This window comes from Acipenser ruthenus, chromosome 2 (assembly GCF_902713425.1).
Source record: "Acipenser ruthenus chromosome 2, fAciRut3.2 maternal haplotype, whole genome shotgun sequence".
Lineage (NCBI taxonomy): Eukaryota > Metazoa > Chordata > Actinopteri > Acipenseriformes > Acipenseridae > Acipenser > Acipenser ruthenus.
Window position 1 is genome coordinate 66549446 of NC_081190.1, and position 25976 is coordinate 66575421.

Genomic DNA, 25976 nt, shown 5'->3' on the forward strand with positions numbered 1-25976 from the left:
GGAACCAGGGTTATGATAATAGCCTAACTTTCAAGTACAAAACATAGCCATTATCGCATGGGTAAGTGTAGCAAAGCCGTCGCAAGGGCAAGATTGCAGAACGATTGGAATGCTACAAGGCTAAGCCAAGAGGCTGTCTTGTGCGTTACTATATGGAAACCCATTAGCAGTGGAGTAGAGGTTAGGGCTCTGGACTCTTGACGGGAGGTTTGTTGGTTCAATCCCAGGTGGGGGACACTGCTGCTGTACCCTTGATACTTTACCTAGATTGCTCCAAAAACCTAACTCTATAAAATGGGTAATTGTATGTAAAAATAACGTGATATCTTGTAACAATTGTAAGTTGCCCTGGATAAGGGCATCTGCTAAGAAATAAATATAATAATAATAACAAGTAGCTAGGGCTAAAAAATTGAGGGAGAAACTCTCTATGCCTGTGTTGTAAGGGTTGACTGAGAAGCCGTCCTTAACACTTTAGTTCCAAAACCAGGGTTTTGAGTATCCAGGACATTAAGTCTGTAGAACCTAGTAAAGGTATTGGGGAGAAGCCCACACTGCTGCACTGCAAATGTCCTTGACAGATGCCCCCTGGAATAAAGCCCACAAAGCTGCCATGGCTGTGAGCTTTTCTGGAGTGTCTGCTATCCATTTGGACAGCCGCTGCTTAGACAGGGCTTGACCATGGGACTTCGCCCCATAGCAGACAAAAAAATTGTTCGGACTGCCGCCAACTTTTCGTCCTGTCAACATAGTACACCAAGGCCGAACTGGGCAGAGCGTATGGAGCTGTCTCTCTCTGTCAGACTGGAAAGGAGGTGGATGGAAAGCCTCCAATTCCACAGACTGGTTGACATGGAATGCCTTCGGCAAAAAGGCAGGATTGGTACAGAGCGTAACCTTTGTCCTGGCCTCTGTAAGGCCTCTGCAGTCTTGGCTTCTGCAGGCTTGGTACAACAACAGGTTTTTTAGCCTACTGTCAATAGGCAGCCGCGGTTCAACGCAGGCTAAAAAACCTGTTGTTGTACCAAGCCTGCAGAGGGTGCATGCGCAGGTGACCCAACGAAAGGGCCTGGGATGCTGCTGCCATTAAGCCCAGAACTCTCTGGAACGTCACTACCATGAGCGCTCTGTTGAGCTGAAAGAGCTCTTAACAGGCGGCTATTATCTACACTCTGTCATCCATCCTGGAGTCCAAGCACACTCCTAGATAGAAGGCTGTCTGGGAAGGTGTGAGCTGACTCTTTGCAGGATTCACAGTATGGCCCAACTGTTGAAGGTGGCTAGATACAAATTCTATGTGGGCTTCTGCCTGTGCTGGAGACTGGGCACAAATGAGCCAGTCATCCAGATGATTGAGCACTCTGATGCCTTTGAGTGCCAAAAGGAGCTAGGATAGCTTCCATGCACTTCGAGAAGGCACAGGGAGCTAGGGAGAGGCCAAATGACAAGACATGGAACTCGTATGCTGTTGCCTGAAAAGCGAACCATAGGTATTTCCTGTGTGCTGGTTTTATGGGGAAGTGGAAATAGACGTCTTTGAGGTCCACCGTGGTGAACCAGTCGCCTGGTCTGATTGACTGCAACAGCTGTTGCTTTGTCAACATTTTGAAATTCCTTCGACTCAAGTCAGGTCATACAGATTGAGGTTGACGATCAGTCCTTGGGAAGCAAGCGAACCAGCTCCTTTGTGGATTCCCGCACTCGGTGAGAGCGCTGCAGTACCTCGTCCACCGCGGGAACAAATGTATGCCCTGGTGTAATAGGAGCATCCAACAGCTGTGCTTTGTCCCAGTCAGGCACCCGTGCCTTGGAAAGCCAAAGTTGCCTACGTGCAGCTACCAGTGCAGCCAGGTTCCTGCCTACAGCCTGATGGACTGCCTTGTCTCACCTTGTGTAGGCCAGGGCACTTGCAAGACTGCAGTGGCCCTCTTGATCAGTGGTAGAAGCTCTGCCGACACGTCCTCAGATGGGTATGCCAGCTCCTGTTCGCCAACCTCATCAGAGGTGGCAATGGACAGCATGTCCTCCTGTTGCCAATCTGTGCCCCTCCAAAGGGACAGTCGGGGCCAAACGTTCTCGCACTAATTCTGCGAGTACCATTTCTTGGTGAGAAACAGCTGCCCATAGTTTTTCCATCAGCTCAGAGTCAGCCGATCACTTGGAACAGTGACTCTTCAGGGGAGGAGAAGGAGAAGCAGAGGAAGATGAGGAAGACCATGAAAAGGGTTTCCTGCATGGACTAGTTTCCCTGGTGCATCGTCTGGTATCCCTTGGCACAGAGCCATGGGGTGAGAATGCAGCCACCTCTCTAATAGGTTGAGCGTGAAGAGCTCTGTGCAAGAGTAAGGAGCGCAGATCACTCTTTAGAGCTGCGGCAGAGATGTTTCTCAAGCACATGCTTAGAGAAAAGTGCACAAAACGTGCAGAAACTGTAGTTCGTCAGTACCTCCATGGTGTGCTCAGGCCCCTGGCAGGAAGAGCATCTGCTGTGCTTGTCCTCAACTGGCAGACTAGCCTTGCATGTGTTGCAGGTATGACGCAAGAAACAAGCAATGCAGTGTACAGTATACAGGTGTACAGGTGCTGCCTCAATCTGCTTATAGACAGCAACTGGGTGGGTCACGACCCGAACAAGACCGGTTTGGTACCGGACCGGTTTGGTACCGGACCGGAGGTACCGGTTCGGTGACTTTAGCGCCGGGTTGGAACCAGGATGGTACTAGGTCGATTGGTACTGGTTCGGTTTGGTGACTTTAGCACCGGGTCGGTACAGTACGGTACCGGAACAGGAAGGGCACAGGATTGGGTCGGCACTGGTGCGGTAACCTCGGTTCCGGTTTGGTAGCGGTACGGGACCGGTTTGAGAATAGAGAAGGTCAGTGACCTCGGTACAGTATGTTACGGGTCCACCGGTTCACAGTTACCATAGGTAGCAATGCACAGGGATGCCCACCTGTACAAGCCTCTGGCAAAACCACTCAGTCAGTACTCGCACAAAACTGATGGAAGCCTGCTTGTCATAATGAACTAACAGCCCTCGTAATGGTGATGCTAAAGCTGTCACCAAAACGGCATCAAGATACTGTGAGACAGAAAGAAAATGCAGATGCTGTAGTTACTGTGACGAGTATTTATTATGTCTTCATGTTTCCTGCAGAGAATATGGGTTTCCAACGCCTTGTACCCTCTTGATCCATAATCAGGGGTTCACATAACTGGTACACAGGTAAGAATGCAGACCAATAAAAAAATGCAGACTTAGTTATTGTTGTATAAGATGCAAGCGTACTGTCAGTATATTTCTAACAGGAAAGCATTTATAATAAAGGCAGAGATGGTGCTCACGGTTTGAAGGTGAGCGATACATGCCTAATTTATGGATTATTCCAGGAGAGTGGGGGTCTACAGGCTTTGTCAACAATGTCCACGATCAACCCCCCTCGTCGCTCGCTCGCTGCACAAGTGAACCAGAAAATAAATATATATGTATCTTCATTTTTCGCCAGCACCTTCCTTTTCTTCCATTATTTTCGTCATTTTCTGCAATGTGAACTGTACAACTGCCCCACAACTGTTTAATTCACAGTACTTGTTTGTGGACCAATGAAATAGCAACTTGCCAAGGCAGCCATCTGCAAACAGCAATGGGGTACGTAATGTAAAAACAACCGCCTTAATGAAACTGTGCCTTATTTATTCAGGTTTTTTTTTTGTTTTAAAACAAACAAACAAACAAAAAAATACAAACCTCACCAACTGTCACAAATGTGTTAACAGCTTACAAAAATGAAAGATTAAAAAAACAAAAACAATCGGGAACATTTTTTCTCCCCACGGATCTGCACTGATCACATCAATAGCCCCGGGGGACTGAGTAAAAGTGGAAAAACGCCAATCAGTGGAGATTTTTCATCTCTGAAGTACCTTGATCCTGTACAGTGCTGCTGTCGCTACACGTGTGCTCGCAGCACCACATTGCACACAGGCATGCACTTAGTCTCTCTGAAAACAGAAAAAACTGACTAAGAACATGTTTTTCTCAACAAAATACAGTAATTGTAACAATTACATAAACGATACAAACTGTCTCATAAGTTTAGCCTAAGCTAAAACGAGAAATAAATAACTCCAGCCGGAGCCTGGGGGAGAGCACAGTCAGCCTACTTATGTTGCTGGATCCCTGGGAAGGAGCGATTCAAGCCGCTGGCTTCACACGGGGCACAAGGCTGCAGTGGGACGTAACAAACAACAGGCTGTAGTGCACAAATACGCGTAATTAGTAAAACTAATACAGCGATTATTTTTTATATCACATATAAATTGTGTAAGACACAATATATGTGAACTATATAGCAGAAAAAGTAGCAAGTACTTATCCGAAATAGCTCTCCTGTCAGGTCAGTTCTTGAAAGGAAAAATGACATTGAGGTCTGTGACCGCAGTGTATTTATGTCCTCGGGGGCAGTCCATGACTGTATCATAGGCTTGTCGAGCAGCTTTGATATATCTTATTCAGGTTTTGGGTCTTTAGGAGGTAAATGCCCATGCGATAATGGTTGCATTTCATACTTGAGAGGGAACTATGCTTGGCACTTTGCTGAGGATCGATGACAACTGAACTGCAAACAAAACCCAGATGACTTCTAAGTTAGAGTCTGTGACCTCCATCAGAATGCAGTACATTACATTATCAACAAGATGCCTGGAGAACTTTGTTATTTATTAATTTAAAATTATTATTACAAAGAAAACCTTGCATCATCTGGTGTTCAAGGAAGTTCAGGAAATTCACCATTCATTATTAAAAGCAGCATTCAGCATTCATTATTAAACAGCTGACAATTGTGCAAAACTACATTCTTAACTGGCTTGAAAAACGTAGAATGTGCTGGAACAGAGAACATTTAAATAACAGGTAGATTCCAGTTCAAATGCTCCAGAAATGTCCAAGTTCCTCACCAGCACTTTTAATCACAATGAAATTGGGACAGATTATATAGGGTCCCAAATGTAACCAGTAAAGCCACTATGTTTTGATGAGCTGCCAATCTTGGCTTAAGGCCCACAGTCAACACTGCCTTGGCCTTTGCCACCCCCCAGGCTGGGAGAAAAAATGGACTTCATTCACTGGTCAGGTGTCCCACAAGACCAGATTTCCTATGCTGGAGTTCAGTATTTGGTAACAACCTTTGCTTTGGTTTGGTGGGTAAGAGGAAATGAGGCACCTGTTGATCTTTAGTCCTCCTAGGTTGTGTTTAGCAGTGGTGAGAGGATATTCAAATTGAGCAGAACATGGGTATAAAAATCAATTAAAACAAAACAAAAAAATATTTACAATAATAATAACATTATTATTATTATTATTATTATTATTATTATTATTATTATTATTAATAATAATAATAATAATATAGTAGATTTTTAAAAGAGAAATGCTGACATCGCTACTACCCTAGCTGTAACTGCTCAGTGGTTAAGTAAAGGATACCAGGATACCGTTCGTAACTACTAAAAGGTGGTAAGAAGTGAGCCCACATAAAGGCCAGATAAATCACTGGGACAAAAAGTAGTGTATTCCTATAGCACTACAGGCACACAAATCAACAAACAACTCTATAAATGTCTGGGGCAAAACCATCATTAACTGTGTCAGACATTATGAATTTAAACTACCACTGGTGCAGCGAAGCCTTCAGCTACCAGGGATGCCTTGCATTTAAACTACACGTACCCATGTGAGTGCTGGATTACTTAGCAGAGCAATTGGATGTCTGTTATCTTAACTTGCTGGGACCAGCACAAGTTCAGAAAAGAAATGTGTTTTGATTGCTGAGAAACAATATGTTACTTGACTTCCTGTTGATATGTCACAAAATAGAAAGAAAAAAGGAAAAACTTGATTTGGAGCCAAGTGCGAGGTGCAACCAAGGTTCCATTTAGATTTACTGTCTTCATTTTCAATTTGCTAAATTCGACTGGTAATGTTTACAGTTAGAAATTACTCTTTCTGCTTTTATAATATATTTGACAAGAGCTGGATAGGATGCATGCTCAACCACTAACCAATTATTATAAATCTGTCAAGTTGAAACTGAAGAAATTGGATTGCTACACCTTCATAAACAGTCACCTATCTGGGCTCTAATTATCCAGAATAAAAATAGAAGCAGAGAACCCAAAAATATGGGACAAGTTATAAAACTGCTGGTGCTAATAAGAGGTAAGAAAATGGATTTGAAAATCTTGGTTTGCAGGCTTGCGAGTGCAATGTACTGCCTCTAAATTATGCAAAAAATAAACACACATGGAAGCATGACCCTATCAGATCTCTCCTCTGTCTTCAAGAACAAAAAAAGATGATTTACTGTACATCATGTTTTATTTCACAAACTGTATACAACATTAAGTGGTACAATATTTATCATTTTATAGGGAATTGTGGCAGGGCTAAGGCCCTACACATGTAAAATGTATATATTGTGTGTTTTGCGCATTTGTAAATAAAATTAGATGTACTTTGAATTTAAGTTTGGTAGGCTTGGGTTGGTTTAGGAAGGACTGAGCAGCAGGCTGTGATATCTGTCCCTGCGCTGGGTAGCTGTTGCTTGGGTGCTAGTTTCTTTTGGATGGTTTGTTTGTTAAATTGTTAAGGCTTTGTCTCCTGCCTCTGCTATTCACATCGCTAGCCTTGACCACAACGCTGTACTAAGCAGAAGACATACAAATTGTCACAGTTCTGTCTTAAAATGCCCCAGGTTAAAATTATATGTCTTGAGGACCAGCTTACTATACAGTTAAGTATGTCCACATTTTTTTAATTTCAATGTCAGTTGTGTTGTTCATGTCACTGTTTGGCTTTATGTTACATTGTATTATAAAAAAAGCAGTTCCCTTTCTCTAACATGACCCTTTTTGTAGATATTAAATCTTTATAGATTAAATGCACAGTTTTTCTTATCAAAGTACTAATACTTGATACTTGCTGGCAAGCATGCTTTCTCCAGCCGGGTGAGTGCAAATGACCTTCAAATGGTCAGATTTAGTATTGGTTTAACACTAAAATTTTATTATGTTTTGAGTTAACGTGGGTTCAAGATATAAACAAGGCCACTAAAATGGTATTTTACTTTTGATTTAAACAGCAGAGATGCATGTACCTGCAGAAATAATACAGGTGTGCATTGGGAGCCAATAATCAAACTTGAGAGGCCAGAGACAGTTGAAGATCTCCTGAGATGAATATTAAAAATACATAAAACAAACAAGCTAACTCATTAGTCAGAAAAGCAGCTTAGTGCACATTGCCTCTGTCAAGTTTCTCTGCAGCCTGTTCAATAAAATTAATTTCAACCCAAGGTCCCCAAGAGAAACAGTAAGAACAAACAAAGCAGGGGAGGTGTAATCGGTATGCTTCCCCTTGTGTTTCTAATGGGAAAAACTGTTCTTCTCAGCAAACAAAATTCAAGAGCTGGAGTGACAGCTCTATGCATGTAAAGGCTATGATTTAAGTTCATTATACTGCTAGTCAAGACTGTGATCTGATTCTGAACAAATCCAAAAGAGAATATTCCATGACCTCAATACTGCGTTTGTGCAAGACTCAAACAAAACCCCAGAAACATGTTACAGTAAAATTTTTATTATCAGAACAAATTGGGAAGAGGAGGTGTTGTAAAATGATTGTGCTGTACATACTAGGAGATAAGAACCTTTGTTTGATTAATAAGGATTGAGCCTAACTTTGTTGACTTAAACTATTTACCAATGTACATTTTTAGTCATGTATTGGATATATTCTCCCTGGGTAGGTTGTTTTACTATTGCACAGAGAGGTCTGCTGTCCAAGCAAGTCTGTGGCTGTGCTTCAAAACTAACACTTCCTTGCATTACAGTACTATGCTGTTTATAAACATCTTAGCATTTTCTAAACTGGAAATGTCCCTCCTCAAAAGCCAAACTTAGCAGCAAACATGACTTAAATGATTTGTGGCACCAAATCCAATTTTAAACGTGTCACGCTGGAGCCAGCTGTCAAGTTTTCCAGTAACCCTGATGCTGGCACCTCTGCTGGCAGTACAGCTGAATCCGAGTTCTAAGTTTATCGCTCTGAATAAAGAGGGCAGAATAGCCTGCCTGATCTTTCAAGTACAACACGTTATGTGGTGTCTTGTATTGCTGAAGGCACCACTATTAGAAGAGCACAAAAGTCTACTCTCAAGGTACTACAGCCTACCTCCTGCATGGGCAATCCTGCATGCATTGTCTTCAAATGGCTTAATAAAGCCAATGCCTGTGCTGTTCTTTGTTGTCAGGCAATTTTATACAATGTCAGTTTAGGGCAATTTAGATGAAGAATAACAGTGAGGCAAGAACTGTTCATACTTACCCTGAAAGCTCAACTAGTGTACCTTAACAAAAAAGAAAAAAATGCCAGAAAAAAGCAGTCCTGCATCATTTTCAAACCTTGGCAATTAGTAATAAATTACGGACAAAACTGAAACTCATTTCAGATGTGACCAAACCTGGAACAGAACCCAGTCTGGCTCTTGGGGTATAACATTATGTTTAACATACATGATGATTCAAAGGTTACAAGTAATATGTGATGCTTGAATCACTCTGGATAGCATATCTACAGTATACAAGTTATGCAGCAATCACTAATGCATACAGTTTGAGAAAAGAAAAAAATAAACCACAGGAACTTGATGAGTGTACATGAGTTCAATGATTAATAAAGGGAACATAAATGTGAAACTTTTAAGCCCTGTTCATATTCCTGATAAATTATCTAGACAAAATATCACATAATAGCAGATCGTATTTTATGTTCTTATTTTTGGTGTACTATTGATTAAGGGCAGTATTTCGTCATTTATTAACTGATACGAAAAGGTAAATGATGAAGCAACTTTATGATATAAAAAACACAGCTGTAGTTTTAAAAGCACATGGAAGCAGCCTACTTATATTCTGGAGTATAACCAAGGGACAAGCTGCGAGTCACATGCTAGGTTGTGATGCCTGCTTGACCCCTAGAATTCTGACAGAATTGTGTGCCAATTCTACTTCTCTTTCAGTAAGCAAAGAGCAGCAACCATTACTGTATAACAGAAGCCACAAGAACATTTTCTGAATACCAAAGCATGTTCATTAAACTTGGAAACAATGTTAAATATACACTATGCATAACTATAAAACACTCCGTTTACAAATACCAATGTGAAGGCAATCTGAAGACACTGAAAAAGACTAGAACTGTCCGTCATTTCATTTTAGTATTTCTAAATACAATACCTCCAGCACCCGAGTTTAAACTTGTCTATTTTACTGTATGCTCACACATATAGCAGTGTTTCTTTCTGTAAGGGATATTTTAGACAAAACTTTCTGAGCAATTATCAAATGGTTTGTGCTGGTTGTTGTGGGTTGCTGTTTCCACAGAATAATGCCTACCCCTGGGAGGTGTCAGAAAGAAGCCTCTGAAAGGGCCACAATGACACCTTTCATAATAAAACTTGGTCATGAAGGAAACAAGTTGACCTTTTCCTTTTCCTGTTGGCTCTGTATTACACCAGATCACAGCCTTTTCTCATCCTTCAGCCTAAAAATGAAATAAGCCTAAGTTAAAAACAAACAAAAAAAAAATACAGTTTAGATGAGGTCAGATTACATCCAGGTAAGCTCTCTCATAAGACCTTGTCCCGAAACTTTTGGCGGTAGCCCTCTGGGGTAGCCCCCACGTGGTTGAGGATATGACTGCCATCAGCGTGGGGTAATTTATCATGTCGGTAGGTGACAAGGTTCTCGCCGCTGCCTGTGCCTCCCCCGTCAGCTGCGGCAGGAGTTAGTTAGCCCACTGAGCCTGGGGCCAAACAGCAGAGGTCGCCATCACCTCGAACACCTCCAGGTAAGCTTCTGGCTGATCCTCTGCCATCATCTTTGTCAGACGCTGTAGCCTCAGGTCTGGTCCCGCAGTTCTGCCACCCCCCTGCATGGCCGCAGTCAGAGTTTGGCGCAGGAGGGCCATCATAGCAGTGAACTGGACGGGATCCATTCTGCTCTCTAGTGTACTGCACTGTTGTGTTTGGGATGGCCAGTGAATCCCCACTGACACCACGTGTGAGAGGGTGTGGGGAATTCACTAACACAGGAGACAGAAATGGAGTTGAACACAGCACTGAGGTACACAGATTTATTTCATAGTGTTGCACTGCGTAGGAATGCTACCAACAATGGTAAAACGTTCCTTCCTTATTCAATTACTCCGCACTCACAGATGTGGAAATAATAATCGAGACAGAATGCACAAAGGAAAAAGGGAAAATAAAACACTGTTAATAAAACAACAAATGAAAGTTGCTGCATCCTGCAGCTTCCCACAACCGTCGCTATTCGATGTGGCTCTGGTTTCAACTACGTTTTGTTATTCCCTCACAATGTTTTCAGGGTTGCCCAACCTTCCCCAGCTACCTACACACGCCCCACTCAGCTACATAAAAATGAATATTCGTTATAGCAGCTGTTTTCCTCAGCCGTGCTTGCCATTTCGATCTCTCACTCCAGACCCTGGCATTCTTTCTCAGGTTTATTTACTCTTGTTCTTTTACAAGGGCAAGAAAGAAGGAATAACAAAGCATTATTTTTATAGGTCGAGCGACCCCCCCCCAAGGCCCGCCTCACGACCACTCAGAGAGAGGGAGAGACAACACACCCTCACCCAACCTCTCTGTGTCACTGCCATGATTGACAGGCAGATCTTACAGGGCTCCCGACCACCCCCCTACAGGATTATGCATGCGTCAGAGCCAGCGCAGGCCTCACCCTGTTACAGTGCTGCTTTTGTTTTTAACAATAAAATGAAATAAGTTTTATCCCTTTGCGGTCCTATGTCGGACCTGGTCCGACACTGCAATTTTCCCTTTCCGGTCCAATGTCGTACCCTGTCCGACATCATCAAAAAGACGCAAAAAACAGGTCTCTAGTCGTTTTTTCTCCAGAAAAAACAGAGAAAACCATTTTATGGCCAAGTGAGATCAATAGCAGCAGAGAGAAGCTGAAAAAAAAGGGGCGTATCTCATGAATACTGATAGCCCCGGCATCACATAGATAACACGGACATAAACAAACAAGATAGCTGCTTCTTCATCCAGCGCTCAAAGAATATCACAGACATTTACAGAGCTTTTGCATTATTGAGGAGTTTGGTGATAAAACGAGCGATCAGGAGATGATTTATCAGTATGCACTACTATCAAGAGGTATGGGAAAAAAAACAGCGAACGAGGGATGGGGCGGGGCTGGAGATGCAGTACTGAGTGTCCTGTTGATATGCAGGGCCTTTTAAACCTGTTTTACTGTGAAAAAACATACTTTTAAACAGTGCATCTAAAATAAACTGTGCATGTGAAAATAAATAGGATCTGACGCGCCTGAGACGCGCTGAATAAATGGACCGCAAAGGGTTAATAAGTAATTTGTAGTGGTCATGTTCTTATAAATAGAAGTTATATGATGAGTGTGCAACCAAGACATCTCTACAAGATCTACTATCAAGCTACAAGCCTTTGCCAACAGAAATAAAAGCATTTGGATCTTTATTGAGACTTTTTTTCCTATATATATATATATATATATATATATATATATATATATATATATATATATAAAAACTGCAGTGTACAAAATTGAAAATTATTATTCTGCATTTTTTTATTGGTTTGAGAAAATTTTATATTATATATATAGGCATATGAAAGAAAAGGTTTTTTAAAAAATGTACACAAAAAGTTTAAAAGAGTAAAAAATCTTTTATTTTCAGGAAGTTTGGGGCAAAAGCCCTTCTTCAGCTGTTTAAAAAGTAAACACAGTGCAGTAAACTTGTTGTTATTCAAGAATTGTAATTATACAAACATTCTGTGGATGATGTCAACATTATTAGAATAGAATGTTCATTCCCAGAGGTTCCAAAGTTCCCAGTTTGAAGATAAACTCTCGTTCCTTTTGTTTCCGAGCAACATTTGTTCCATATCACTGATTGATCACACAGACTGTGATGTCACACCACAGTCAAACTGGGAACTTTGGAACCTCTGGGAATGAACATTCTATTCTAATAATCTTGACATCATCCACAGAATTTTTGTATAATTACAATTCTCCAACCCTGGTCCTGGAGAGCTACTGGGGCTTCTAGTTTTCATTTCAACCAATCTCTCAGTTACTTAATTGAACCAATTATTGTCTTAATTAGTCAAGATTAACAGTTGTTCCAGATCTTTAGCCACTGATGATGTAAAGACACCTATAAAACTTCCTGAATAGGGGTTCTCCAGGACCTGGGTTGGAGACCCCTGCTGTATGCTATTGTAATTAATACCGGTAAATACAGTGCTGCATTTGTTATTCTTTAAAAATCTTTCATATTGAATTTGAATGTTGTAAAGAAAAAGCTACTTATTTGTTTTCTATTGTGATAGTTGTAAGTCACCTTGGATAAAGGCATCAGGTAACTGAATAAATAATAATAATAATAATAATAATAATAATAATAATAATAATAATAATAATAATATAGTATATTTTCAGGTAACTTGTAAAGAAAATACAAACACTTTTTCTCCTATAATAAAATATAACTTTTTATTAACTTGTGAATCAAGTTTCCTTTTTTTTCTACAGTATTTTTGTGCACTAGTGCAAAAAAACAAACAAAAAAAAAAACAAACATTCCCCTGGCAAAGCTACAGAGAAAGGAAGGCACTTCTCTTTCACCACGTGCTCAAATTTCAACAAAGCACAAAAGCAGAAATAAAATTAGGAAATGTAAATGTGCCATTTTCAAGAAACACAAACTGCTATTTTACACAGCAGATTACTTTCAGAAAGATCACAGGTCTCTTGCTAGTACCAACACCAAACAAAAAACAGAAGTTATCTGCTAGCCAGAAACAGAAGTTGGTCATCAAATTTCTTTCCTGTGACGATGTAAGTCGGGTGTTGCCTGGCAAGAGATACTATCATCTTGCGCAAAGTAAAAAAGAGAAAGCGACTTCTTTCTGCTCCACTGAAAAAGTTGTTCCTGCAGTTCAAACATGAAAATTCCAGTGTCAGAATGTCACATGCGCAGTTCAATTCCAGTGTCAGAATATCACATGCTCAGTTCAATTCCAGTGTCAGAATGTCACATGCTCAGTTCACTCATTATAGACCATACTGGATTGCTCCACCGAGACAGGCAGATAGGCAGACTTGCCAGTGTGTAAAGCATGAGAGTCTTCAAATGAAAGTGGATACTCTCTTCTATAGAAAGATCATACATATCAGTGATGCTGAAGAACTTGCAAATACTCTGGTTTGTTTATCTGAAAATAAGTAGTGCTGTTACAGAGAGTGTGAACAATGTGGGGACAAGAAAATTGAAACAAATCCTAGCAATGAAGACCACACAATGACAGAATTAAACTGGAAACACAAAGGGAGAACAAAGAAACTAAGAATGGAGAAAGCAAATCCGTGACTACAACATTCATGAGTAAGTTGGAAGAACTAATATGTGCTACAAATAAGGAAGCAGCAAATATGTGTACTCACACATTCAATATTCACAATCAATTCAAAATGAGGAAACAACTGAAAGAAAACCTCACAGAAAACGAAGCTGTAATTCTTGTTTATTTCTCAGAAAATTACAATTGCAAATTTAATAGTCAGATTCAAGGTGCTCATTCTGGCGCATCCCACAGTGTCACGCCATACAGTGGTTGTCTATGTAGGAGGTAAGCTGTTTAAGAAATGCTTTTGCACAGTGTCTGAAGATCTTCATCATTGTGAAGTGGCCGTCTGGGCTCATATGACACCAGTCTTAACATGGTTGAAGAAAGAGTTCCCCAAGGTGAAAACTCTACATTTCTGGAGTGATGGACCACACTACCCAGTACAGTAACAAAGGCAACTTTTACTTGCTTTCGACTTTGCCTTTCCTGTATGTCTTTATAAAAGTGTACTGGAATTTCAAGGAGGTGGCCCATGGAAAAGGTCCTCATGACGATGTTGGAGGCACAATCAAGTCCACAGCGGATAGAATTGTGTCAGAGAAAAAGGATATTGAAGACGCAAAGGAGCTTTATCAAAAAGTTCAGCCATGCACAAGTGTTGCTATGGATCTCATCACTACAGAAGACATTAGCAAAATCAAAGAACAAATGCCTGCAAGTCCTCTTAAACCTGTGAAGGGTACAATGCAAATTCATCAGATTTTCACATGTGAAGCAGGGGTTTTGTCGTGCTATTGTAAGATGCCTGAGTTTTGCTCCAATTCTAGCGTTAAATAATTGGTCAAGAACATTTTAAGAAATAACTTTTTTTAGATTTATTTTTTTAGCCCAGTCTACACAGTTATTTGAAAAGTGTCCTGTGGCAGGGCAGAAGCCCTACAAATGGGGAAATATGTAGTTTTATTGTATATTTTTGCATTATTTGTTGTAAATTGATTTAATTAACTGTTTAATTGATGTTGCGCTCCGCCGTGGACGATTACCTGTCTGCGTGGAGCAGCAGCTGAAAGCAATGAGCTGTTCCAGCAGGCAGGTGGGCGTGTCTCGGCAGAGCGTTAGTCTAAAAACATAGAGATCACTGTGATCGGGGCTGCTGCAAGGCCTGCCGTTTTCACGGCACCTTTGATTTATAGTTTGTTGTATTGTGTTTTTATTTTGAGTGTTTGTACAGTCGTGTATCGTCCTCTGTGCGCTACCATCGCTGGTAGCGTCACATGACATTATTGTTTACTTTTTGTTTATGTTTATTGATTAAATCCTGTGCGCCTGTGTCGGCGTATCAACGTCAATCTCTATCTCAGTCTCGTCTGTGTTCTCCTCGGCTACCTGAGGCAAGTTTGCCAGGACTCTATCACAATTTGGTGTCAGAAAGGGATTGCTGTATCCTGCGCAATGGAAAATCGACCCGCGACAGAGAGACATTGAGGAGCAAACCCCTGAATTTTTTTTGGGGGGAGCAGGAGCAAGCCAACGACCACCAGCTTCAACCCGAGCGTCAGAGAGGGTGGAGCTTCGTGTCCGAAGGACTGGGAGGGAGGAGTGTCCAGCCCGAATGCCCGAGCGGCAGGAGCCCGGTCCAATGAGAGAGGTGCGTCCTACCGAGCGTCGGAAGAGAGAGGAGGAGCTCCGGCCCCCAGAGCCTGAGGAGGCGGGCCAACCACTTGAGGAGTTTCTGCCTTCAGTCCAGCCGTTGCTGCTGAAGCCGTCACTCACGTTCTCTGACGTCATGGGACTAACACGCACGCAGGAGTGTTGCTGCCTTTGGTCCAGCCGTAGCTGCCGGAGCCATCACTCCCGTGCTGTGATTTCACGAACAAGCAGAGTTTGAAAGACTTGACCGCCGTAGGGGCTGCCCTCTGCAGAGGAGCCCCGAGAAGGGACACGGGGTTTAGGGGGTCACCATGGGGTTAGACGGGCACCCCGGGATTAAAAGCCCAGAGAGAGAAAATAATGGTGACGGTGGGGGTAAATGTGTAATCATTTTGATAATTAATAGTTGTGATTTAATGATAATGTTTAGAAATATAATTATAGTGACGATGATGGATTTGATGCTTGAGTGGAAGCTAACATTGGAGCCTGGCGTGTGTTGATTGTTGTTGCTGGCTCCAGTGTTCCCTCCCACCCACCCTTGTGATTTGTTTGTGTGTTTTAAAAAATATATATATATATAAAAATGGACTCTATCACATGTCCATACACTATATTTTTCGGAACCCCGCTACTCTTTAAAAGAGATGTTAAGAAAAGGAAGTCAATAATCCTAACAAGCATGGTTTCTGTTTGGTTTCATTATCCTCCCCCTCTAGTCCTCTCATGAAGCCAGTGGCATTACCTTGTAACTTAATTAATTAATATGCTTATTATGCATAGTTTGAAACAGTTCTGTCTGAACTGCCTATTCACTTGTAATTTCCTAAACCATAATCTGGGGCTATTTTGGACAGTTTTGACACATTTTTTGTTGTACTTTTTTTATAATTCATTTTTTAGAACTAAGTTTGTGATATATTTAAAGGTATACTTTAGGGCTATATAATAGAGTTGAAACATGTTTGTAACACGTGACTTAAAGACCCTTTTTTAATTTAAAATTTGTCCAAAGTTCCAGGGCTTTGTGGAGTCTTTGGACACCTGAGAAAGTTAAAAAAAAAAAAAGAAATAAACAAAAATAGTGTAGTTTGTCCACAGGAGAAAATAAATTGTGCTTTTTGGCCAAAAAATCAATTGCTGTGCAGGCAGAACTTTAAACCCCTGAACTGCTTTTTTTTTTGCTTTCATTACTCAAAAAGCTGTAGAGAACAAATATAAACTGAGTAATCTTAACCTGTAAACAACTATTTGGGTCCTATTTTTTTTTCTTTTTTTTTTTTTTTTAAGTTTCACTGAACATTGAGTGATCAACAGGCCTTCTTCAAACCGGACAGCGCGTCTTCGGCGAGTTCCGTATAATCATGGTAGCTTCGAGCACCAAGTTTTCTTTTATATACTTGAACCATTTCTACCATCTCTGCAATCTAATGCCCTTCAGCGATGAGGATTTCCTAGTCAGAAATTCTTAATGCGAGATCTAATGTTAACACCCTCACATGATACGTGACGAGATGAAAATCACATGACATGCGGTATAGTAACGTAGTACATATCAAGGATAATAATAATTTTATTATCCTTGGTACAGATGCAGAACTATTTCTGTCCAGAGTTACCCCAAAGAAGTCGCACTACTTGGAAATAACGCTGGACAGGTCATTTTTTTGGCCATGGAAAAGGCTACAGATTAGAATATGTCTCCAAATCAGTGATTTGTGCAGATTCTGACAATAGAGAGCAGATTTGCCTGCAAGCTTCAGGCTGGGCTGTAGAGATGAAAGTTTGACCACAATGTTTGTATAGTCACTTTCACTCCTCGCACAAATCATACAAAAAGGGTAAGTAAACCCAAGAATACAATAAAACTAAACTGTTCATTCGAAAGCTAAAAACCAGGGCTTTAAAACGATGTATAGTTTGTTTATATTTAAAAAGTAAAACGTACTGTTTTATTGCAAAAAATAACTTTTTTTTCATTTCTGTCCAATGTTCAACAAAGTCCAAAATATCCCCAGATTACTGAATTTAAAAATGATTGATCTTTTCTTTTTAACAAATACACCCAGGAGTATACAGCTCTGAAGAGCAGAACAGAATGACAAAAAGTTTAGGTTTTTACTCTTATTCAATTCATGACAAAGAATAATTTGTCAGGAAAAAAGGGTAAAATATAAGAAGGGTTAGTTCGACTGCAAACATTGTATTATTTGATTGTTCAGGAAAACAAGTGATCCAGAATGTGTCATAAAGAGCTGTTCATCAGAAAAAGAAAAAAAGAAGCATTTTAAAACACCCAAGGCTGTGTAGAGTGATTTGCTTTTATTTCATGATAAAAAAGCAATACTTCCTCAAAGCCAGACACAACTAACTTATGAGGAGGGGATCAATAATTTTCATCTAAGAAGTGTAAACTAAGATCTGTTCAGGTTCACAACAGAACCTGAAAAGAAAAAGCATTCAACCACATTGAAGTGGCTGGTTTATGTGGTTGTCAATGAAACAGCCACATAAAGCTTGCAGAGTTGAAGCTGGCTTTCGCCTCAATAGAGTCAGCTTCATGCTTCATACTAGGGGTGGGAATTTCGAATAAGATATTAAATATACCGAGAATAAAAGTTTCGAATACCTGAATACTCGACCTCTAATTACTCAACAGTAACAGGTCCATAGTACGTATTAGCAGCAACCACACAGAGGGACGCATAGATAAATACATCAACAGTAACAGCGAAGACACATCTAAGGCATCTACTAATGTATTTAAAGTTTAAAAAAAAAATGATATCAACTAGAAGTAAGAAAACACAGCAGAGGGGTTGTAACTATAAAATGCAAACTTTACAAAAACTTTCAACTATATTTTTAACACCCTTTGACGACTCGTATACAACTCACAACACGACTGCTTACTAACATAGCACAAAAAAACATGTTTGTTCAATAAACTCTATGCTATAATACAGTATATAACATAAAAACGAGATGTACTGTACCCGCACTTGCTGATTCCAAAATACAATAATCATTAAAAAATAACAATAATAATCTGATTCCGGAATCAAGCCGATATCAGTAGGAGACCAATAACAGCAGAACTCAAATAAAGGCTAACATCGTCTTTTTTTCCCAGCCCGAGCCTCATCACTTCGCCGACAACTGCGCACAGTAAAAGATCCGATGCTTGTTTGTTTTTTGGCCACATTCTGTGTTTTCTTCCAAATTAGCAGATGGGTGCTTGCATTTTAGATGACTGAGCATTTAACTCGTTGATATTCAATATGAAATACTTCTGCTGCAGATATTACATTGCATGGTGGTCTTGTCTAACTTTTTTCACTGCTCATGTATATACTCCCTTAACCAATACCAAAGCTAGGTGATGACGGCCGCCCGCCTCCCTGTCAATTAGTGAGGTGACAATTGTAGTAGCTAATTACTTTTAACTTCGTCCTCTTTCAAAAATACTATGCCAAGTTTGTGCATTTTTCCATTTGTTTTAGAAATTAACGAGTATTCAAAACTCGATCAAAGTATTTGCGTAGTAATTTTATTTAGAATACTCGATTACTCAAATATTCAGACACACCCCTACTTCACAGTAACTCATCTAACCCTTTCCAAAACACCACTGTAAGAAGCACGTCATTAAAACATTACATGTCTTTTCTTCTTTTTTTTTTAAATAAATGCAATGTTTTTTTTTTAATCCTTTTGGGCATTTCAGAATGTTTTCTTCCCCTGCTACATCTACCACTTCACGGCTCATTACTTTGAAACAGGTCCTGCTCTTAATTTATTAACATTTTCCTAAAATTCCAGAAAGAATAATATAGTCCAGATAGGGTGACTTCAAAAAGCATTATTTCTCAGTGTCTTTGGCATCCATAGTCACAACAACCTCTGTTAGTTCTTAAAAGCAATCTGACAGAACCTTTTAATGCATCATTTCCACTACTGGTCTGTTTTGCAGAATGAGTTTCTAAATTGCAACTAAATGGAAACCAAAAGACTACTTTACAATGCAATTGCTGTCATAATATAACATAATATCCAACATAAATATACAGCATCTGTTGTTCTAGTGACAAGGTGGCTCAGTGGGTGGGCCATTTGATAACAAATTACATTAAGTTGCAGCTCATTGAGCTGAGACCAGAAAGAAAAAAATAATCTGCTACTGTACTTGGAACTCTCACTAATCAAAACTGGTTAGGAACGCACCCTGTTCAGATCAATGTGTTGTCCGGAGTACTGGCCATAATTAGTACCATACCAAAAATGAATTGTCCAGCCTTTGTTTCTTAAACTTTATCAGGAATAACCATTTGAATAAAACACACACACACACACACACACACACACAGGGTTGCTAAGCATGCATGTCATTATGATAGTATTAGTTGAATTATAGGTCCGTTTGGACTAGAGGGTTCAACTTAGCAAGAGTCTACTATATTTACAGAATATGCTTATATATAAAATAAGTAATGTAGTAACAATCACAAACCATCAGCACAAGCTTAACTTCCTGGCAGATCAGTGGATGGAGACTCAGGCTGGAGAGGGTAGGTGGACATGCAAGTGGCAAGTGAAATCCTCCTAACGAGAACTTTTCTTTTTTTTTTTTTAGAACTCTGGTACCATTTCCCTAAGGCCTAAAGCTCACTGCTAGGGGTGAGTCTGAATATTCGAAGAAATCAAGTATTCTACAAGTGCACGTTATCGTTTTTTGCTTTTGTAAAAAGTTAACTGCAAACTAGCCGGACAATGTTAAGCCTTTGTTGTTTGCTTCTGCCGTTATCGGTCTCCTACTGATATCTCTTATCAGCTTGATTCTGGAATCAGCCATGGTTTTAAATGATATTATTATATGGAATCTGCAAGTACAGGTACAGTAGATCTCCATTTTTATGTTATATTTTATAACATAGATGCTTTTGAGCAAACATGTTTTGTTGTGCTTTGTTAGTAAGCAGTCGTGTTGAAAGTTTTGAATTTCCTTTTTATAAAGTTCTGCGTTTTATAGCTAAAACCCCTCAGCTGTGTATTCTTATTTCTTACTATTCCTAATTAGAATGATTTCTTTTTGCAACAACCGATCTTGAGAACCTGATGTATCTATGCTTGCCTGTCTTATTTATTCAGAGGCCTATGGTGACCAGGAGCCTATTTCTTTCTAAGATACACATTCCTTAACTTTATTTCTCCTGCTAGATCATTACAGCAGTTTAACCCTTTAAATACTCTTATGGTCCTCCCTGCCAACCCTGTATTCCAGCACACACTCTATTTACAGTTACAACCTTTAAATGAATTTGAGCAGCTATATGTTCTTAACATTAACAGCATTTGTTTTTCAATTTCACAGAAAAAAGCTAAGGTTGCAGTAGTGCAAAACCACACTAAAGTGCACCAATACAGTATATACTGTAACAAGTCCAGACAGCTGAGAAAAGCTTACTATGTCCATAATTCTTTCTGTCCATAATTTTAAACACAAAATCATAAAAATTCTGGCAAAACCTATATGGCAAGAATTAGATTTTCTATATCTGATTAGCACATACTGCTACACTATCTGCTATGACAGGAATTTTCAACAGGATCAGAAGGAGAAAAGAAAGTGAAGGACAATATTGAGTGCTGAACCGCAATAAAGAAAGCTGGTTAAAATAATTGGCACCTTTGATGCAATTGTGATTATAGCTGGATGACAAAGAGGTCGGTTAGCTATTTTTGATGTGAAAGGCTTATTTGTGAGATATGTCTTCCACAAAATGTCATAGAGGGTTTATATAGGAGAAAATAAAAGGCTCAGAGACTTACCTGAGGCTAAGGGTTAACTGCTGATCCTTGGACTTTACCAGATCACCTACTGAAAATGTTGTGCAGCCCAGGAAGCTTCTCTGTAGACCACAAAGAAAATACATTAGTTAGGGAAGGTCTTTGCTAAAATGGCAGCAAATCCACCTGAGCTAGCAGAGAAAGAAGTACAGTGTTAAATTGGATCAACCTAACCTGATCTTTTTTTATATAAACAGAAAACAGCCTAACATACTGTACATATCTATGGTATAACTGGATCCCCCAAAGATGTAACAATTGAAAAATGCAGTAAAACTTAAGCTACATAAAGTAAATGATGCAAAAATGACTAATGCACCATAGTCCCTGTTGGAAGTCTGCTGTTGTTTCAGGTCCTGCCATGAACCCTCTTGATACTACATTGAGAATGGTTGAAAGAACAAACAGTTGCCCTTATGTCTGTATACTGGCTCTTTAATACGTCTTACTACTGGGAATCATTTAAAAAATGCATTTGAAAAAACTGTTGTTGCCAGAGAATTTGTTTTTAACATAATGTAAGCCAAGGGATAATGTTGTACCATAAACAGCAGGAAGGGGTTTAAAATAGTATAGACTGGACGTCTTAAAAACAGAGAAAAATAAAAATACAAACACTGCATGATCTGGTCTTATATTATCAGTAACTGGATAATAATCAGTAACAGGATAATTAAGGAATCCAAAATAAGCTTGCCAGCTGTGCTTCACCAAAATCGATTGCTTTTCAAACTGCTAATTCCTAACCTTGAAGGCTTGTAATAGCAATAACTGCTCCAGTATTTTATCATAAACATGTATGCATGTAAGTACAAACGAGAATGTGAACAACCAACAAGGGCTGCTGCTGCTCCCATGAATAATTTACTCTCTCCAAGTGCCATTTCACAAGAGAGCCTGGATAAGTTATTCTTTCATCAGACAGCTTCATATACAATCCTGTACCTTCCACGAATACTCCCATGTTAGATGTATTTTTTATATTCCTTCAATTAATAACTAAATCAAATGGAATTAAAAAAAATGTTCCAATTAAGATGCACACTGACTCTCCAAATGATTAATATTTGCACATGTTGCTACAATCTTCAATCTGCTCCTATGTATGCAATTTGTGTTGTCTTGACATTTGCAATTATAGGAAAGTGCCTCCCCCCCCGTCATTTCTCACTTTTCATGTAATTGTGCAGTTTGAATAAAGGTAGTTCTAATGCAATTATCTTAACCGTAAAAACAGCTCCACTGATGGACACACATTTTCTGATGTACAGTATGACTATGGTAACTATGGTACTGAGTACAATGACAATGGAATTGGGAAAGGCTATAACTGAATAGCACTTAATGATGTTTATTTTAATTATATTTAATTCTACTCATTACAAATGAAATATGTTAACACTGAACATACATCACAATCATGATTATTACATTTCTATTATGTTAAACTATCCTTGCTGAAACCAAATAGCAATTAATCATGAAGTAACAATACATTAATGTGTATCTCAGCTTTAATTACACATGCAATCATGTTAAATGATGTGATAACTTCCGAGTCATCAATTTGCATAATTACTATAAGGACTTCATTACCATAAATAAACTGCTGTTCTAATTTGAAAAAGGTAAATATATATTTTTGTGCAGCTCACAAAAAGCAGGCTACCCATTCAGTTCACAGGATGTCACATTCAATGAACTGAAATGTCAAGTTTTTTTTTTTTTTAATGCAGTTATCTGTATTGTAGAAGTTATGGGCGCTAACACAAATATCACAAACCTTAAAAAAAGACAGTCTGTTAAAAACACATTTGTTCCACAACTGAAATAAAAAAAGCAAGTGTTCAGGTCAATTCACATTGTTAACTAAGTAAAGAGCAGGGCTTTGGCATATCAGAGCTCTTAACATGTTAAAATGAAACGGCCTTCCTGTTTAAGAAACTTTCAAAAAGACCATTTCAGAATGTTTCCTTTATAGAACTATATAGCTTCCCATTGTAACCCTTGCACACTGCATCTTAAGATACTTTACAGTGGGTAAGATTTAACCTTAATCCTATTCAAACGAGACAGCTAAAAGGAGTTGTTTTGCCCTAAGTATCGGCAGTGCAATTGGTGGAGGTACTGTATATCATCATCACATTGTCGTTAACATGACCACAATGAACCTATTAATCCTCTTGAAAATGATGTCCGGATTTAGTATTTATTTATTTTTTTTTTTTTTTTTTAACTTTCCAGCTTACAAAGTGAAATTGAAACCTGAAGTACAGAATGAAAGTGCAGCCCCACAAAACACCTTTCCTTCTCTGAGTTAAAATAAATCTTCCAGTCCATGGCTTTTAAAAGCAGTGCCCTTTCTGTCAATATTTACTGCAGTTGTTTTTTCACAGCGTTATCCCAAGGTTGACTCCTAACCTTGAAGGCTTGTAATAGCAAGCAGTGGTACTGTAATCGGGGCATCTCATTTTCCAGCCTTGTTTATCATTTCCCTATAGGTAGTTACTCAGGTGCTGCAGAGTGCTATGATGTACTTGAGAGGTTGGCATAATCTCCACAAACCTGAGGAGGAGGGAGGGGTTAATCACAAAGCAGCATGCAAAAGCTCTGGAGTACTTACTCGGGTACTGCTCTTCACATAGGCAAGGAGACACACACACAGCTGCTGCTACTGCTGCCTCTCTGGCACAGACTTTTCAAGAATCAGATTGCTGGCTTTCAGTGCGTATCTGTTCTGCTTTATGCATCCTTTTGCCTTCCTTCCTTTAACAACCGCAGCATGTGAGTTGCCTTTGCTGGTGTTGAAAAAAAAACCCTGTGCTTGCTTGCTTGTAACCCTGTGTGCTGCTGCTGCTGTTGTGAGCCAGCAGGAGTCACACCTCTGTCTACAGCACAGTCAGACAGCTAGAGGAGGAGAATCACTAACTGTGGAACCAAAAAAGAAAATGAGTACTATTCACATCATAATAAGCTTGGGTGTGAAACATGCAGAATGACATGGATTTATTTTATTTTATTTTTTTCCATTTAAACATTTGTCATTTTTTATTAAAAATAATATTTATAATCAGATTGTAAAATGCCTCATAACAGAGCAGAGAAGTAATATTTTAATTTCCACAAGGGGTTATCTTGGTCCTCCAAAATAGAAGACAGACTATGATTTATAGACCAAACACAGACACATTAAAAAAAAGCAAACAGATATTAGTATTATTATTATTTATTTAGTAGCAGACGCCCTTGCCCAGGGCGACATGCAGTTGTATACAAAAAATACATATAAAAAATTACAGTACAATTAAGAGCAAGATACAAAATATAATGACTCCAGTCCTAATTAGAGCAAATACAAAACACACTACAATTTGATATCGGGGCAGTTCAAGAGGAGATAACAGTGTTGATAGTTACATCAGGGTTAAATATGAGTGCAGATGAAATACAAAGTACTACAGATTGGGTTAAGTGCATACAGTAAAATAGGGAGAAGATATGTGCAAGTTAAAGTGCATTAAAGGCAGAGTGCTATATTGTTCAGAAGGAAAGAGTTGAGTTTTATAGGTGTTGTCTGAAGAGGTATGTCTTGAGGAGGTGCTGGAAGGTGGTCAGGGACTGGGCAGTCCTGACATCCGTAGGAAGGTCGTTCTACCACTGCGGGGCGAAAGTGGAGAAGGTGCAGGCTCTGGAGGCAGGGGAGCATAGCGGAGGTACAACCAGTCTTCTAGTGCAGGCGGAGTGGAGAGGTTGGGTGGGGATGTAGGGAGAGATGAGGGTTTGGTGGCAGCTGGGTGCAGTCTGGTCAAGGCATCGGTAGGTGAGTACAAGAGTCTTGAACTGGATGCGAGCGGTGATCGGGAGCCAGTGGAGTAGCATGGGAGAAGCGAGGCAGAGAAAACACCAGGCGAGCAGCGGAGTTCTGGATGAGCTGAAGCGGATGGGTGGCAGACGCAGGGAGGCTGGCCAGGAGGGAGTTATGTGGAGTAGTTGGTGTGGAAGGGTCGGATTTTTCGTATGTTGAGAGGGAGGGGGAAGATGAGGAGTGGAAGATAAGGTCAGATTTAGAGAGGTTGAGTTTGAGGTGATGCAAGTGCATCCACAAGGAGATAGCAGACAGACAGGTAGAGATACGGCAGGGGATGGTGGTGTCAGAGGTGGGGAAGGAGAGGAAGATCTGAGCATCATCAGCATAGAAATGGTATGAGAAACCATAGGATGCGATGAGGGGGCCCAGGGAGCGGGTGTAGAGAGAACAGGAGTGATCGACGGTGTCAAAGGCAGCAGAGATCGAGGAGTCAGAGGAGAGAGAGAGACAGCGTGGGCAGAGTTTAGCAAGCTAGTGACAAACATGAGAGCAGTTTCAGTGGAGTGAGCAATGCGGAAACTAGATTGGAGAGGGTTGAGCAGAGAGTGGTTATTCAGGAAAGCAGAGAGCTGGTGGTGTATTGCCCGCTCAAGGGTTTTAGAGAGGAAGGGTAAGGGAGACAGTACGGTAGTTCTGGAGGGAGGTGGGGTTGAGAGTAGGTTTTTTGAGGAGGGGGGTGATAGAGGCTTGTTTGAAGGCAGAGGGAAAGAGGCCAAAGAGGAGAGAGGTGTTGAGAAGGAAGGAGATGAAGGGGAGTACAGCAGGAGCAGCAGCTTGAAAGTGGTGAGTGGGAAGGGGTCCATGGCACATGTGGTGGGTTTGTGGCCCTGGAGGAGGGAGGAGAGGTCATAGTCTGAGAGGGGAGAGAAGGAGGAGAAGGAGGGTGAGTTAGTAGGTGAGACAGAGGGTGTTGGGGTTGGAACGGGAGGGGGTGGGGGAGAGAGAGATGTTAAAGAGTTTGCGGATATCAGAGATTTTAGAGGAGAAGAAAGAAACAAAGTCATCAGAGGAGATAGAGGAGGGAGGAGGAGGGGGGAGGGTTGAGGAGGGAGGAGAAGGTAGAGAATAGTTTCCAGGGGTTGTTAGTGGAGGATTGGTTAACAGATTGGAAATAG

The 25976-nt window shown here is 40.2% G+C and overlaps 1 protein-coding gene across 4 annotated transcripts in view; it reads right to left on the minus strand.

Annotated features, from left to right (window-relative positions):
* Window positions 1-25976, minus strand: part of inpp4b (inositol polyphosphate-4-phosphatase type II B) — a 211291-nt gene that overhangs the window by 110428 nt on the left and 74887 nt on the right. For 3 of the 4 annotated variants that reach the window (XM_058999293.1, XM_058999292.1, XM_034015249.3), the window contains one exon: window positions 20976-21055. In XM_058999293.1, the coding sequence (XP_058855276.1) occupies window positions 20976-21055 (80 nt within the window). Of the gene's footprint in view, window positions 1-20975; window positions 21056-23616; window positions 23842-25976 lie in introns of those variants that run through there. The other variant, XM_034907006.2, reaches the window with a different exon arrangement.